A 16,756-nucleotide genomic window follows, 5' to 3' on the forward strand; every position below is an offset into this window, starting at 1 on the left:
TGATCATAGCCGGAAGTTGTTGTTGGTTCCGGTTAGTGTAACAAAACAACAAACACGCCCATGCACGCGTCTCAGCGGATTTAACCCTGTTGTCGCTGCATTCACCTCCAGCGGTTAGAATGCATTTTACATTTATTCTACCGCTGTATTTTCAATATGAGAAATCACATGCGTGGCTTTGTAAAAATACGAGCAATCATTTATTTTCTATACAGATGTTGGTGCTAACGTTACATTTGTGACGCCGTGGGGGCGCGCATGTGTGTAGTTTGGAGTCTTGGTCACTTGATGGTGATGATGAACACATTTTACCATTTGTACAAAAAAAGAGCAAGAAACTACACTCATCTTCGTATTGCATACGCTTCCACGTAGGAAGGTAAGATACAAAACAACAACATTCGCGCCAGAATTGAACACATTACAATAGAAACGCGTGCTTTTCAGTGACGTCAGAGTAAGATACGAACGGGAGCGTCGTGTAAACGCTGCATGATACACTTTGTACTTCTGATTCTTGTATCTGAGCACAAGTGCTACAGGAACTGAAAGGAGTTCACCTCTAAAGTTATCAATGAACAGATTGCACATTAACTCCCGTAAAAACGGAAATAATCAGCAAAGTAGCACCCGGCTGAAACTGTCCACGAACCTGGAAACTGAACTAACATTTACGATGTTGTCGCATTTTGCTTCTTTTGAAAGCACCTTTGAGAAAGCTGAGGAGTCAACACGTGTCTTTAAAAGCTAAGACAAACAGTAAAGCGCACACTGCTGCCAGAGTCACTGCAGATGTTTAGATCGATACATTTAAATCAGTACACAATGCAATTTGACACTAAGCATGTCAGGGGTCTCGGTAAAACAATATAAATTAATTGGTAGAAGTGTTTTGACAATATATATATATGTGTGTCATTGCCACATAAAGGTTTAAAGTTTCACAAACAAAAACAATGGTTTGTTACTGGCTGGCTTGTTATAAATGAATCACAACAAGGACTTATGCTGCCCAGCTTCACTCCCTGCATGAGTGTTCTTGTGGTGACCGTCTCTGAGGGAAAGCTACGGCCTAAGGTCTACTTCCTGACACCCACAAGTCAGGTCTTTACAAGTCAACAGGCTTTTCTTTCTTTCCCGTGTGAAATGTTATCAGTTAAAAACACGCCCAGAGCTGCAGCCAAGCGAGTAGCGGCGATCGAGAGCCTTGAATGAAAACCCTGGGAGAGAGATGACGGACTCTGAGGTGTCCGTGCTGCTGCACTGTGCCGCCTGGAGCGGCCTGCTGGAGTCTCAAGTACAAGCGGAGCTCTCCGACAGGTAGAACCAGGCCTCTGGGATCTGCTACAATCAAATAATTACAGAAATCGAAGTCCTTTTTACATAAAAGACATAGTGGCTCAAACATGTGACAGGTATTAAGATTTGGGAGTCATGTTTAAACTTTTCCATTGTCAGCCCCACGGACAAAGCGGGCCTGTAATGAAAGCTACTTTTTATGCCAATGATATATAAAACATAATGCAAGTGCCTTTTATCAAAGAGCAACAAGACTCTTTTATTTTGAACAATATTCCGACATTGAAATCTGACAAAGTAAATCCAACAACACTCCTCTCTCATTTGGTTTAAAAAAAACACCAAAGCTGTGGTCGATGAGTCTTATCGTTTGTCAAACCCGATGGTAGGAATGTTTTTAAATGGGATTTCTCGACGTTGTTACTAAGCCTAAACTTGCTTCCCAGATTCAACAGGCAGACCGATCCCACCGTGGAGCATCAAATAGAGGAGGTGTGGACGGAACGGGTGTCCAAGGAGCCGTGGCTTTTCAACGGCTCCAAATTCAGGCTGCACTCTTTCCGCTTGGCCTCGTCATCCTCCGCTTCTCCCAAACACCCAGCCGGCACTCACCGGCCCCACGCGGCCGTCTTGGGACGGGAATTAGATCACTGCAGACGAAGCGAGGAGGACGACGACCTGTGCATCAACGACTCGCCAGGCGACGCCATCCAGAGCGGCTCGGCCGAAAGAAACGGACCCGTGAGCTCCCAAGAGTCGGATGATCAGAAGGCGGCGCCGCTCCTCGCGCTGAGACTGGGCCTCACCTGCTACAAAGATTACCTGGGAACGAACTGGTCGCGTCGAGCGGCCGAGCTGCGTCGGCGTGGGGAAGTGGAGTTCGGGGACCCGCGGGCGCTGCTGGCTCAGCCTCTGGGCGTGGGCGGCGTCCTGTGCACGGACGACGGCCAGGTGGTGTTGATCAGGAGGAGCCAGAGGGTGGCGGAAGCGGGGGGGCTCCTGGACATCCCCGGAGGGCACCCGGAGCCAAAGGTGGGATTGATAAGGAACAAAGTGTTGTTTTTATTATGCGTTATTCACACTGTGGTTGCACCTCCTCAGGCGGTGTGCGAGCGTCTGGGCCGGCGCGTGCGCGAGGAGCAGATCGGCGTGCACATGATGCAGCCGAGGCCCGTCGTCTCGGAGCTGTTCTCCTCCGTGTGCGCAGAGATCAGAGACGAGGTGGGGAGAAAGTAGAGTCCATTCTCAGCACGTAAAGGTCAGGACGTTGATGTTTAAAACGTGCAGTGAGGAGGATCTGGTGGCTTCCAGCAGAGGTCCTGATCTTAGCCCGCTCCTTTATGTACATGTTGAGGAAGTATTTGATTTGTGCCACTAAATACTACATCATTACATTGTGATTGTGCTGCATTTCCACAAATTCGCACAAAATAAGTGCAGTTTTAGATCGCTTCTTTATTCCAGATGATTTCTTGGTAAATAGATGAATTTTTAATCTGATTATAAAAAATGGAAAATAACTTTATAGTCTCTTAAAACCAGTCCCCGAAAAACAATCCAAAGAAAGTCTGCAGGTGAAGGACAAACTCAAGTGACGTCTGACATTTTCAATGAAGATGAACAGTTGAAAAGTTAAAAGGAAATTATATATCCCAGCGAGCATGTTAGCACAACTTAGCAAGGACAGAGAAAAATCTTACAGATACACCCTCTGCAGGTGAATGTTCCTCTGAGCTGCCTGGGGGCGCCGGTCCTGATGGGCGTCGCTCTGAATCACACCAGCGCCGGCAGACCAAGTGCTGAGTTTTACGTCAGGTTATTTCATCCCTAACCTTTGACATCTTATGATGGAACCTTGACCTAATAAACATTTATGGGTGAATAAAGCACTGTGTGTAATTGGTACGTCCTCAGCTGCTCGTTGACGTCTGACGAAGTCAGAAGATTGTACCGGAAAGGTGGAGCGGAGGCCAGCGAGTCTACAGACATTATCTTTCTTTGCAAAACGGTGCGTAACAGTGACAGATATTTGAATTTCTGATTAGAAACTCAAGAATGACTTTCATTGTTTTGGTAATTCCATCAGAAGCAGAGTACCAGTATCAAAAGATGAACCGAACGTCGTCGTTCTTGAATTTTGCAGGAGTTGTTGCAGCTGGACAGACGCAGCCCGCTGTGGTCGGAGCTTTGTCCTTCAGCTAAAGGAGCTGTGCTGCTTTATCAGACGGTGAAGCCAGAAGACAGAGAGACGGCCGCATCAGTAAATACACCCCGATGATCAAATGTACACGACGACCTGAGGAATGTATTACACTTTACTGGTGTTCACAAAGTACTGTGTACTTTTCTCGCCATTTGTAACAGCAGTAAAAGTAAAAACATGATTATTTTGAATAAAACCCCTTGATTGTGAGCTGGTTGCCACTGATCATCTTCGATTGTTCGTATGCTGCGGTCTGTTGTTCTTTTTAATGTTTCCGGCGGATGCAATTACAAAGTGACATCAGTAGAATGCAGTGTTTCCTACCATTATGTCCATATCCATGGATCCGTTACCATTACGCACCCCCGGTGTTGTAAACCTCGGGGAAACACTGGAGTGATTGTTCCTGCAAACACTGTTGAGCAGCGGCGTCCGTTCCTTCACCAGTAACCTTCGTTTCTGTAGTAGCATCCCTGCTCCTGGTGAGGATTACTCCACTGAAACACAAATCACATTAAAAGACAAAAGTCGCTTTGATTAAAAAAGGTAATGTGGATGTTGCTGACTTAATTCAAATATTTCAGCGGTTTGAGGAGCAGCTAAATGTTTAATCCGACTGGAAACACTCACATATCTTGGCTGCTGCATGTTGGATCTGGTGTCGTTCCACCCTGCAAGGACCATAAAGACCTTAGCTAACATCATAAATATCAAGTCTCCCAACAACCTCGGCCATCTTTTCTCACACTGACCATGACGTCCAGTCCACTGGATCCTGTGTGAGGGCCGAGGGCCGAGAGGGTGGGATCTTTTCTTGTGCGGTCGGGATTTCTTCTTCTCTTGTTTGGGGATGGGGGGCAGCAGCCTGCGAGCCTCGTCGCGGTACTCTTCCAGGAGCGTCCGTGCCCGATCCTGAGGCAGCTCGACGTACTGCAGCTCCTCCAGCAGGTTGCTGCACTGCTCTGGAAGACTGCAGCTCACTGGAGACCAGAGGGACAGTTTGAAGTTGTAGACGCTGGTTTAGCTGATTGTCAGAATTTAGAGACTTATTCAAGAAGTAAAAAAAAAACACTGACTGCCAGTTTTTTCAGTGATTTGAGTAGAATGATAACAAAACAATCAGGCTAAAACACCTCTGCTCACCCACTGGATTACATGGTAATTTTCTCCTGTTTATCTCCATGGGAAGTAGGTCAAACAAGATGGTTAAATGCAAATACGGACAAATGTTCCACCCTAAACAGAGACGCAGTTTAGATCGCCTGACGCAACCTGTCCGACATCTTTATCCCTAAATTAGCAACGGCGTTTCTTATGACGACTAACTTATTTTATCCATCATATAGGGTAGTCACAAGTGATACCTTGGAGTTTGAGCAGGGCGGTCTCGGGGATCTGCTCCCCGTCACTCATCCGGTGCAGAGACAGTCGTCTTTTCCACTCATCCGCCGAGGGAAAGACCACCACCGCCCGCCGGCGGAAGCCTGTGAACAACTGCAGCTTGTGACGCCGTGCGGAGAAGAGGATGTTGCACTAAAGAGAGATTTGAAAAAGAGACTTGTAAAAAGACCTGAGGTGGAATAAGACGTCCAAGTACGGTTAAACCCGAGCATGTTTTAGTAATAATGAATTAATTGCACCGGCTTATGACAAGTTCATTAAAAAGGATACTGAACATAACAATATCAAACTGGAATCAAATCTTTGACAAAATATATAAATAGACATTTAAAGAGTTTCCATTTCCACCTAAATTCTCTCCACTGTTAAATGGATTTGTCACCTGGTCGAGGATGTAGTTGCCAGGAGTCTGAGCAGCGATCTTGATCAAATCAGCGAGGCACTGAGAGGCCTGCTGCAGCTCGCTGTCCCTCCGTCCGCCACTCTGCACACAAACACGTCAAACATTCACTCAGAAACCGAGCATCACCTCTGAATGTCAACATACGCACGAGAGCGAAGACTGGAGGTTTGACTGACAATCATACATGCGAGCAGCTCCTCGGTGCCCAGCAGCTTGTAGCGCTCCTCGGGGTGCTGCTTCATGCGAGTCCTGGCCCAGTGGCTCTTCCCAGAACCGGGAAGACCCACCATCAACAACACCTGGATGGAGGATATATTTGATTTACTTTCTGAAAAGACGATCTATCCACACTAGCAGCACGGCTGTGGGACGACGACATCTGTCCGTCTGTTCTGTCCGTTCTAGCACATTCCACCACAGGGGTGAAGGGATGTCCTCGACTAAAAGAATTCCCAGTCTCTTCTCCACAAAGAATAATGCAAAAGCACATTTTCATCACAATCATTTGTTTACTATATTTGTGCTCATAAGTTCCTTGGAAATAAGTCATTCAGCATGAAAAAAACAGCTATTAATTAGTCGATTAAAAGGGGGCACCCTGACCGGGATGCACACTGTGCATGCAGCCTTTCAATCATACACGTTCAGATACTTTGGATCAATAGTTCCTGTCTCTCACCTCACACTGTGCTTTACAAGTCGGAGGCAACGTGGTGCGCACCCTCTGCCCGGCAGGGAGGGCCGCCAGCGGCGTGAACCCCGGAGGACCCGGGTACCAGGGAGCAGCTTTGGGGTCCAGGAGTACTCGTACCGAACAGCTTTTACAGAGGACGTGAGGAACCAGAGGACGACACAACAGCACAGAGGCCTCCATGGAAAAGGCTTCACCCATGAGCCGACCGTTCTTATGGAAAGAGAGTTCGACAGCCCCGTCTGTGGAGAAGGACTGTCGACACACACACGGTTGGGATCGGAAAACGGGAAATGTCCCGAAGAGTGACCAAAGTAGGTCTTGGTGTGACAAGATAACAACACGGGAGTAAGAATTTTAAAGAATCCGATGAGAAATGTGTCACTCACAGCATAACAGCCAACGATATCTCCCTCCGAGAGGAGTTCTCCAAACGCTTCCTCCTTCCCACCTGACACTTTTTTGCCACGGCCATCATAAGCAAAAGATAACTCATCTTCACCTGGTATGAGAGGGAAAAAGGAAAGCAACCGTAACAACAATAAACACATCTCCAAAAGAGCTTTTGTTCAAATAAATTCTCCTAAAAATGAACCTAGTAATGGAGCTAGTTCTGACCCAGCAGTAGAGAGGTGTTGGGCGTAGACCAGCCCACTCTCAGGCCACAAGGATCCATGTCTTCATGTTCCTCCAGCTGGCTCGCCAACAGCTTCCTCTCCAGCCTCACTTCAAAGCCCACCTTGCCCCGCAGCACCCCGTGGGTGAGCCTGCACCCGGACCACAGCGAGGGGAAACGGGCCCAGAACCGCGGCTGGCCACATGCGCCATCGGGACCCCCCTCGAAGTGCAGGTGACTGTTGTCTGTGTAGCGGGCACATGCTAAACATGCTTATCACGGTTTAACTAAATGAAGTTGGTGTCATGTTCCTTTACCGGGAAGGTGGTTCGTGTTGTCCAAATACTTACATGGATCTAGTTTGACTTTATCTTCATCTTCCTCCTCCTCCTCTCTCTCCACTGGAGGTTGAGGTGATTTGGCTCTGGTTTTATGGTAGAAAGAGACAGACGGGTTTCATTAGAACATTTTTTACATGAACAGATTTTAACATACAAGGAACGTTTCTCATTTTTCAACCCAAAACCCGTTTAAACAGTTAAAATCCCATAAAGTCCCGTCTGCATTTTCTACATTGTTCTTCTTTTATATAGTTATAACGTTTTTTGAGCCTGTGTGTGCACTGTGGCCCCTTTGCTGCTGTAATCCTGTAAATGTCACCACTGCTTAAGGACTCTCTTATCTTATCTAATTACTGTTTTATAACCAGTTCACAATTGAACCGTTTCCTGTGAGTTTGGTGATCAACTGCAGAGTGTTTTCTAAACTACACAGACATCCGCAGTATAATACAAATATACACTTGGCGCATGTGTTGGCTGATCCTGAGACTTTTAAACTCCTTCTTTACAAAATCTATCCGGCGTCACCTTTTGTATCGCATCTCCTCTTTGAACTCGTAGAAAGCTCTTCCTCTGCCCATCTCCTCCGGGGAAACAGGCCTCCCGCCCCCCGCCTCCCGCGCCCGGTTCCCCGGTTCACACTCTGAACCCGAGCCGCTCTCCGGGCCTCGCCGTGACGGCGTGAGGCCGGACTCGCCCTCCGTCTGGGTGGCGCTGTCTGCGTACTCCCGGCTGCGCTCCGGTCCGCCTTGCTCAGCGACGGCTGCTCCTGCCGGGGGGCTCGGGCGCGGGGCGCGCGGGTCCGTGGACTCCGGCGGGGATGTGGGAGTCGGTGGGCCGTTGCTCGCGCATTGTTGTGCCTCTAACGCGGACCACAGCCTCCCTAACAGCTCAGCCTTCAGACCCTTGTTGTCCAAGCCGAGTTCTTTGAGCCTGGAGCGCAGCTCGGCCACTTTTAACTTTTTAATGTCCGCCAGCTTCATTGTGAGCGTTGGAACAATAGTTCGGCGGCGCAATTGTTCTTTTCCCAGTTGTTTGGGAGGTTAGAAAGTACTCAAAGTAAACTGCAAAAGTGAAGCCAAATATCGGTTTGTTTGTTCAATATGGTGCCCTGGTTCGTGATTGGCTCTTCACTTCTTCGTGGTTTTAATTGTTGGCAGGCTACAAACGCGCAGGAGGCTTTGCTGGCGCCAAGTGGTTAAGAGCGGTACTACACCTGTAATCACAGGATGGGTGACCCAATGTCCACCCGGAGCCCTCGGGGTTTAACCGACGTCATCTGGTCAGTGGTTGAGCGTGAGTCGGTGAGGGCTTTAAATGGTGTAAATGTGAATGGGACAGCACTTTGCAAAAATGGCTGGTGAGTCAGCAAGGGTGATAATCGGGATTGGGCGATGACCCATATTTTCTTAGGGTTCATTTATAGTTTTCTCCACTATTCCAGTTCAGCTACTTAAAACTGTGAACCTACTTTTTTGGAAGGAGGTAGAGGGGTCCGAATCAGAATAAGAAGCGATTTAATGCCACATGTTAGAACGTGTGATGATGATAAAGCCTATAAATACACAAAAAGCAGGTTAGGAGATGTAAAGATTTTCACAGCTTGCCTTTAGAGGGAGCAAACTCAACGTAAAAAAGGGAAACTTATCAGTCAGTATAATGCGAAGCTTTTTATTTTTTGTCAAACAAGACCGATGCAAAAATAACACGAATGTGCACAAACAAGTACAACAGGTGAAAAGCAAGACCACGGTCAGTTATAATACAAAACACCTCATATATTACAATTCATTTCAGATGACATCACCGTCTCATCTCTCTCTACTTCAGATTTCCTGCTCCGCTGTCTGTGTGTCATCACAACCGCACAAATCGTTCTCTCAATATGACGACGACCGCAGATCCCTGAAGGTTTCCCTCCTCACTACGCTCTGCAGGCCCTCAACAAGTGTCATTCCAGAAGATTTGACGGCGCCCGAGAGGGGCCGCCTCCACACAAACAGCATCATGATAAAAGGAAATCTTCACAAGAAGCGAGAGACGGTCAGCGGTGGTTTGTCTGTTAAACAATAGAACATTTGTCTCGTGCTCACACAGTGAGCCGGGTACTCGGTCACACTCTCCCTCCACATGCTTCTCAATAAAAGAAGCCTCAGTGCTGCGTTTCAACTTCACAAGTCTATTCTCCCTGATGAGGACACAGCTGTGCAAAAATGTCCTTCTCCTGCAGACATGTACACAACCATGCATATTAAATATATTCAAAAACGGACCGAAGGGAAAACACCATCTGGTTCCTTGTGAAGTCCTTGAAAAAAAAACCTGTAATAGATTCATTCAATGAGTCACCATCAAATGAACAGAATTATTATTAGTGTCGGACCAGATGACTGAACATCTGCTTCGGAGCCTTTTTACTTTTCTGTAAAATCATTTTTGTTCCAGCAAATAGTAGAGCTTTGTCCCAGTTAGTGGTTCTTGTGTATCTGCGTTACATTGGAGCTAAAAATAAACATATTCTAGCACAGCTCTGAAAAAAAATAACCAGAGTGCTGCTGTGTGATATTAAATATGTTCTATATCTGATGGCGGATCCAAACAAATTTTGCTGGAAATACAAAATACTGCATTAATATTTTCCATCACGTGGAACAAGCAGGGAGATATTACATGCTACGGTCATATCATTTGGGCAGAAAGGGACAGACAGGAAAACCCTGACCAAAGTAAAACAGTTCTAATTAGCTTATTTTGTTGTGATCAACAACTGCGTGATCTGTTGTTCCTTTCTGATAACAGGGGAACGGGTTAAAATCTTTTTTTTATCTTAAAGCAAACTGAATAGTTAAAGATTTTGTAAATTGCTTTGTGATCATTCAGAAAACCAGATTCTCGGTTGCTCAAATGCAATAAATACAAGAGGCCAAAACTGTAAACGTAAGTCGTGGGGGTTGAGTGAGACGGGGCCGACTGTGATGGTGGTATAATGGAATTGTTTGCGGCGCTGCTCAGTCATCTGATTACATCACACAGCCCGGCCAGTGCTCTCTGGAGGACAAACGGTAGAATGAAGAACCCGTTTTTAAATGACTTTTCTTTGGCATTTCTACAGCGACGTATCTTATTACACATCAGCAGACACGGTTTGCTATTACACATTATGAACTACATGAAAATGGAAACCTACACTAAATACAAAGTCCCAAGCCATGCCCACGTTCCATACGTGACGTTGTTTAGAAGAACCTCCTTCTCTCTCTCAGTTAGGCAGAGATGGTCGGTGTCGCTGGCGGATGTGGAGGCGTGGGGGAGCCGGCGTCGGATAAACTGTGTTCCAGCAGCAGCTCCTTCTCTCGGGGACGACACGGCCGGCGCAGGTGCTGGCTGTGAGAGTGGTAGAGTCGCAGGAAGGCCAGGATGGACTGAGCCAGCCACAGAGCCGTCACAGCCCACAGAGCCGCCTGGAGGACCAAGACCGGTGCTTCATTAAGCTTAAATTCACACCTGTGTAATGTGCACATCAAGGCCGCGGACAAAGACGTTTGTCGGAGTGTGCGGGCGCCAGTTTTTCCCCCTGGTTTAACAAGAGCTAATCAGAAATGTGTTTGTAAGGATTGAAAGTAGGAACAAATGAAACAAATCATCATCCTTGGCAGAATACAACGCGGGAAACTGTTCAGATGAGGTTGACACGGTTATAAAAGTATAAAAGTTGACTTACAAACATAAAAACTTCTTCTGTGTGGACTGGAAATAACTTGTGCCAAATAATAAAGAGCAAGAGCATTTTCATCTCCTAAAAGGGGTACTTATCAGCCTATTGATCTACTGTAAAACCACAGCGTACCTGTGCCACACTGAGCTCCGTGTAGAAAGAGGAGGTGTTCACATCCAGGTAAAGCGGGACAGACTGGGATTCTGCACAGCTGAAATCAAGCAACGAAAACAGTTGAGAAACGGACTTTTGTTTGTTTGTTTTTGTCAAACATCAGTATGTTCGGAGAGCAGCGAAAAATGTCCAGGATGCTCCATCGTACCTGTATGGCTGTCGGTTGTGATCCGTCACGGTGTCACACCAGGAGACGAGTCCCAGAGACAAGATCACACTGGCCCCTCCAGACAGGAAGAGGACACACACACTCAGCAGCACCGTCAGGAAGGACGAAAACAGGGTGCTGAGCAGAAACACACCGACAGACATGTTTACATCCCTACGTTTGGACTATAGGCCTAAGTGTAAAAAGAGAATAGTGCATTTACACATGCATATTATTAAGTTCTTAAGGCAAAGTCCTCATGGAGTTGTGCAGAAGGGCCCGTTTCAGAATGCCTTTAAATTAAACTAAACGGCATGCACACTATTTAGTTCACGTGACTCGATATACGTATTGATGCGTAAAGGGAACATATGCAATGACTGTATACACTGCTGGGTCCCGTAACTCATAGAAATGCATCTGTCGTGTATTCGCACGCATGTCGTCAGGGGCTCACTCGTCATGTCGTCCGTGCAGATAGAAGAGGGACCTCCAGCCCTGCGCGGCCCCGTACAGCACCGTGAAGATGCCCACGAAGGTGGCGAGCTGGCAGGCTGCCGGCGGGCCCCACTGCCGCACCACCAGGTAGGAGACGTCTCCCTGCCGACCGGTCACCTCTCCCCGGTCCTCTGTCGTCCAGTAGCCGCTGGAGAAGAGGGCGCAGCGGCCTTTGAAGGCGGAGCCGCTGAGAGCCATGGGGACCACCGCCAGCAAGCCCGCCGCCATCGAAAGGGCGTGAGCCGCGCAGTGGGCCAGCAGCAGCCGCCGGTCCAGTTCCATGTTACGAGAACCTAACGAGGAAAGTCGTAAAGTGGAAGAAAATATAATCACATTCCTGGTTTTGTTTTACGCACATATAACGTTCTCCAGGGGCGGTGAAGGTATTTAAAGATGTCCGGGTGGGGCGCGAGGAACGGCCGTTACGCCACGCCCCCTTGCAGAGAGGAGGATGAGGAGAATGAGGAGGTGTCACTCCGCCTGAAAAACACCAAGCGGAATCGTCATCAGTATTTGTTTAAATTGTAAGTATAATATATATATATAAATATAGAGAATGATTATTCCTGTATACAACAAAACCCTTAAAAAATACAAATACATATTCAAATAAGGAATCCAGAAAAGGATTCAAATATATCACGAAACCAGGATTTACTGTATCCAAACTGCACCAAAAACAATACAAACAAATAAAAATGTCGATAGTAAAAAAAATGTTTTCAACGTGTCAAGAAATGTGTTGGGTGTTTTGCCAACAGACATTCAAACTTAGCCTAAAACAAAACAAACCACTTCTGAGCTTTTGATTAACTCCGATTTTTGAAGACTGAGACGGGAGAACATCTTTTACGCAAACCATCTTTGATGCTGGAAAGTTCTATATACTGTATATATTACACACTTACAATGAAACAAAAAAAATACGCTTGACGTGATGACGTTGACCTGACGTGTTCTTTCACCTACTGGCCTCTTTTAGTCAGCTGGATGAAGAGAGAGAAGGGGCTGATTAACTGGATGCCTCTGTTTGGTGGACAAGAATGCGGGTGGGTGGAGCTGGTGTGGAATTCTTGTCCGTGGAAAAGAGCAGCCTCCTGTCACCGATTCGCATTACTGAAGCCGCGAGGCACATTTTCCTGAAAATTGTCTTCAATGGTGTAGAGATATCTTAGTGTTTTTATGATGCCAATTCAGCAAATTCAAAACCAATGAGTGAAAAGACATCACACTATACAAATAAAAGCTGAAAAACACGTATTTAATTAGTAAATTACAATTGAGTTATAATACAAAGCCCATAAATATAGCCTGATATTAAATGATTCGCAAAGAAAAGTGAGTGTCATAATACATGTAAAATATTTCTTCATACACCAAAAAAGTGGAAAGGGGCAAAGGACAAATTCAAAATTCAAATTAGTGCAGGGGTTTAAACGATTTTATTTAAACAGTTTGAAAGAAACATGGTATCGTATCTGGCTCTGAAGCATAACCTTGGTCACAAAATTTCATGTATTGAAAGAAAACATTTCCATAGTATTGAATTAACGTGTCTGGGACTCTCACGGCAAGTTGTTATAAAGAAACAAGACGATACATCACTCGAGAATTATGGACAAAAAGGATTGAATAGATAGTTTGTAAACTTTGAACTAATTCGATAACATCGTCATAACAATCTGATGTCTTTATGTGTTGACATCAAAATGCCGAAACCCGGGATCGAACCAGGGACCTTTAGATCTTCAGTCTAACGCTCTCCCAACTGAGCTATTTCGGCGATAGATCTGACACGGAGTGTAGATAGATTTTAAAGACAACTGCCAAGCGATGTATTGTAGTACTTAGGTGATTAGCGTTTACAGGCTATGGAGTCCCAGCCCGTGGGGGGTGGGTCCCTAAAATCGGCCGCTGGGTTAATTTCTTCCCTCTTCCTTGCTGGTGCGTACAGCACGATGACGTAATTCTGACGCCCACTTTAAGCGCAGAGGCTGCTGGGAAGAAAGGTCAAGAATCGATGGCCGAGGCAGGCGCGGATTAAACGTTACCGCAGCAACAAAGATGAACGCTTAAATATAACTTTAACTCACTTAAAAAGGTACTGGAACAAAACGACTTTGTTATTTCAAATGAGACATGAACGCCTCGCTTCCTGTAATACCGCGAACATTACAATGCGCCATTGTCCGTTTTCAGACTCAGTCGAGCTAACTGCCGTTAGCTGGTTAGCCGCCGCATTGTTATTGTTTTCGCTTCATTAGGCGACCATAGCGCGACTGTTGCACGAGGTTCCCCGGCCGAGGCAGCGGCTCGGACGGCTTTAGTGATGGTTATTTGTCCGCCCCGGGAAGATGGATGACAAGTCCAGCAGCAGCCACCACCGGCTGCTGGTCGTCCTGCTGATGGTGTTGCTCTTTGGCGTCATCATGATCCAGTACGTCTGCCCGAGCAAGTCTGAGTGCCAGATGCTCCACCAGCTGGGAACGTGGTTTAAGGACGGCGCGGCAACCGGGTCCCCGAGAGGCGGCGATCAAATCCAAGACGGGCTCCAAAAGGACCCGTACATTGCGGAAGATGGCGCTCTGGTCCGCTTCGTCCCGCGCTTCAATTTCACCGACGTCGACTTAAATCGCGCGGTGGACTTCAACATCAAAGGCGACGACGTCATCGTGTTTCTGCACATCCAGAAGACCGGCGGCACGACGTTCGGTCGACACCTGGTGCGGAACATTCAGCTGGAGAGGCCCTGCGAGTGCCACGCGGGTCAGAAGAAATGCACCTGCTTCCGGCCAGGTAAAAAGGAGACCTGGCTCTTCTCCCGCTTCTCCACCGGCTGGAGCTGCGGGCTCCACGCGGACTGGACCGAGCTGACCAGCTGCGTCCCGTCACGGATGGACTCTCGAGAGGCTCCCGTGGACCTGCCCAGGTTGGTGTAGGCGGGTACACGTGATGGGGTGTCAATGCATGATGAGAAAGTGTGCTGGATGCTACAGCTGGTGGTGTAATACCTTCTTAATTGGAACAATACGCTTCTGTTAATTTGGTAACTCGATGCAGCTGTTCGCCTTTGTAGAGTGAAGCGGGTGTGGATGTGACCCTCTAACATATTGCCTTATTTATAGAGGGTTTACTATTACTAATAACTCTTCATTACAACTATGTAGTGCCTCAACTTTCTTTCAACCTAATTCACAAAGCTTAACCAAGCAGGTGCATGCTTCATCCAACCCATCTGTGGTGCCATCTGTCCGACTGGTACATCACAATCCATTTATTGTTAATTTATTATTCGTTATGAACCTGGTGCGATATATGATAAAAATGGCTGCATCGTACCAGACGGTGAAGGAGACGCAGAGGACGGACTCAATGACGGCCGTATAGAATCATCAAATGTGTAGTTGGAATAGGAGACCAAATAATCAACATATCCATTAATAACTTAAGTTGCAGCACTATTTCATTGTGCTTGTAAGGGTCAAGGATTTTTAAGCTCATCAGAATTAGAATCATCTTTTCTGGCCATGTACGTGTGATTTCACCCCGTTTTATCCTTTGCTCTCCAAGAAAGGACCTCACGAAAAGAACATCCCACACCTAACGTTGTCTTTCTCTCTCCAGTAGGAACTATTATTATATAACCATCTTACGAGACCCAGTATCGCGCTACCTGAGCGAGTGGCGTCACGTGCAGCGCGGCGCCACGTGGAGGGCCTCCTTGCACGTGTGCGACGGACGCTCGCCGACACTGTCCGAGTTGCCGAGCTGCTACCCGGGAGACGACTGGTCGGGTTGCTCCCTGCAGGAGTTCATGGACTGCCCCTACAACCTGGCCAACAACCGGCAGACCCGCATGCTGGCCGATCTCAGCCTGGTGGGCTGCTACAACGTCTCCACCATGAACGAGGACGAGCGCTGGGCACTGCTCGTGGAGAGCGCCAAGCGCAACCTGCGCGGCATGGCCTTTTTCGGGCTGACTGAGTACCAGCGTAAGACCCAGTATCTGTTCGAGCGCACCTTCAACCTGGAGTTCATCGCGCCCTTCACGCAGCTCAACGGCACGCGCGCCTCCGGCGTCGACGTCCCCGACGAGACCCAGCGCAGGATCCTGCGGCTCAACCGGTGGGACCTGGAGCTGTACGAGTACGCCCGGGACCTCTTCCTGCAGCGTTTCCAGGTGGCGAGGCAGCAGGAGCGCCGGCGGGCCAGGGCGAGGCGGCAGCAGGAGAGGAGGCGGCGGCTGCTGCGCGGACGCCTCGTCGCGAAGCCAGGGAGGCAGCTGAAGCCCACGGACGCACCCCGGCCCCCTCCGAGCCGCTCTGTGGTAGCCGAGGAGGAGCAGCTGAGGGGAAAGGCTGGTGCGGGCGGCGAGGCGTCCGAGGTGCTGCTCCCGGACTGGTGGGATCTGGAGGAGAACGGCACCATGGAGGATTACATGGACAACGTGGAGCAGTGGAAGTGAGCGACTGGAATAAGCAGTAGCGTGTCTTAATGCTAAGTGTGCCACGTTCTGCCTTTTCTGTTATTTAACCAGTTATTTAGTACGAATTGTCTTTTTTTTTTTTTTTCTCACCATGGAGCGATGACACAAGTGTATTTATTGATTCTGATTGTAGTTCTTTTCCACGACGGACATTCATAATGATTTAATTTCGTTGACATACAGAGGCTTTTTGACTTTACCTTCCAGTGACTGCACAGAAGCCTTCAACAATTTTTAACTCTTGTGATGAAGCTTGGGAGGGAAGGAAGCTTTACTTGTTTTCTTTTGTTTAAAAAGAACAATCTTAAAACTTGTCTAATCTATAGATGATATGCTACTGTTTGTGATATACAATCTATGTTTGCCAAAATGTCCTGTCTCAATTGTGTACATTTAAAAACGTACCTGTGTTGTGTCTTTTTAAAGTAACGGCAAAAGGAGAATGGGATTTTCATAGATACCTCATTGTGTAGCATTAACTGCTAATCTGTAAAAAAATGAATTCAAAAAAGTCTGATTATCTTTTTTGTATTAAAATGCTTTTACAGTCACTGCACTGTTGTCTTCTCTTGGCAGCCTTAAATATCTTTTTTTCGTTGTCTTGTGGCCTTTAGTCTGGCCATGTGCACAAAAGGTTGCAAACCCCTGGAACACCAGCAGGACGCGCTGGAACCATTTGAATGAAATCAGAACTTCTTTGGAGAAACTCACGTGTGACCCTCAGTGGATCAATAGACCGGACACTTTACTTATTTAATTTAATTATTCAGCAATACACTAA

At 47.2% G+C, this 16,756-nt stretch overlaps 4 protein-coding genes and 1 non-coding gene across 8 annotated transcripts; 2 read left to right on the forward strand and 3 right to left on the reverse strand.

Annotated features, from left to right (window-relative positions):
• Positions 1-24: 24 nt before the first annotated feature.
• Positions 25-3,712, forward strand: nudt22 (nudix (nucleoside diphosphate linked moiety X)-type motif 22). Of its 2 annotated transcripts, none has more exons than XM_078100575.1 (8): positions 25-113; positions 216-379; positions 1,157-1,320; positions 1,746-2,331; positions 2,401-2,520; positions 3,017-3,114; positions 3,214-3,307; positions 3,386-3,712. In XM_078100575.1, exons 3-8 carry the CDS (start codon positions 1,232-1,234, stop codon positions 3,410-3,412), a joined length of 1,014 nt encoding a protein of 337 aa, XP_077956701.1. In that variant the 5' UTR covers positions 25-113; positions 216-379; positions 1,157-1,231; the 3' UTR covers positions 3,413-3,712. The 2 variants fall into 2 exon arrangements, with proteins under 2 accessions (XP_077956701.1, XP_077956700.1); XM_078100574.1 differs by having other exon boundaries at positions 35-113; positions 3,443-3,712.
• Positions 2,735-8,119, reverse strand: LOC120817472 (heterogeneous nuclear ribonucleoprotein U-like protein 2). The gene is made up of 11 exons (XM_040173738.2): positions 7,483-8,119; positions 6,964-7,037; positions 6,616-6,858; positions 6,387-6,499; positions 5,986-6,252; positions 5,483-5,605; positions 5,286-5,387; positions 4,867-5,035; positions 4,255-4,482; positions 4,133-4,173; positions 2,735-3,999 (listed from the first exon to the last, which is right to left on the reverse strand). Exons 1-11 carry the CDS (start codon positions 7,935-7,937, stop codon positions 3,943-3,945), a joined length of 1,872 nt encoding a protein of 623 aa, XP_040029672.2. The 5' UTR covers positions 7,938-8,119; the 3' UTR covers positions 2,735-3,942.
• A 492-nt stretch (positions 8,120-8,611) lies between these two features.
• Positions 8,612-11,993, reverse strand: LOC120817476 (transmembrane protein 179). Of its 2 annotated transcripts, XM_078100576.1 has the most exons (5): positions 11,846-11,993; positions 11,449-11,782; positions 10,992-11,129; positions 10,802-10,880; positions 8,612-10,415 (listed from the first exon to the last, which is right to left on the reverse strand). In XM_078100576.1, the coding sequence occupies exons 2-5, from the start codon at positions 11,769-11,771 to the stop codon at positions 10,218-10,220; spliced, it is 738 nt and encodes a 245-aa protein (XP_077956702.1). In that variant the 5' UTR covers positions 11,772-11,782; positions 11,846-11,993; the 3' UTR covers positions 8,612-10,217. The 2 variants fall into 2 exon arrangements, with proteins under 2 accessions (XP_077956702.1, XP_040029684.1); XM_040173750.2 differs by having other exon boundaries at positions 11,449-11,969.
• A 762-nt stretch (positions 11,994-12,755) lies between these two features.
• Positions 12,756-16,526, forward strand: hs6st2 (heparan sulfate 6-O-sulfotransferase 2). 2 transcript variants are annotated; one of them, XM_040173739.2, is made up of 2 exons: positions 12,756-14,418; positions 15,114-16,526. In XM_040173739.2, exons 1-2 carry the CDS (start codon positions 13,844-13,846, stop codon positions 15,952-15,954), a joined length of 1,416 nt encoding a protein of 471 aa, XP_040029673.1. In that variant the 5' UTR covers positions 12,756-13,843; the 3' UTR covers positions 15,955-16,526. The 2 variants fall into 2 exon arrangements, with proteins under 2 accessions (XP_040029673.1, XP_040029674.1); XM_040173740.2 differs by having other exon boundaries at positions 15,117-16,526.
• On the reverse strand, positions 13,200-13,272 carry trnaf-gaa (transfer RNA phenylalanine (anticodon GAA)). Its single transcript has one exon. It is a non-coding gene; the product is annotated as a tRNA-Phe (tRNA).
• Positions 16,527-16,756: the final 230 nt, after the last annotated feature.

Source organism: Gasterosteus aculeatus, chromosome 4, assembly GCF_964276395.1.
Source record: "Gasterosteus aculeatus chromosome 4, fGasAcu3.hap1.1, whole genome shotgun sequence".
In the NCBI taxonomy this organism is placed as follows: domain Eukaryota; kingdom Metazoa; phylum Chordata; class Actinopteri; order Perciformes; family Gasterosteidae; genus Gasterosteus; species Gasterosteus aculeatus.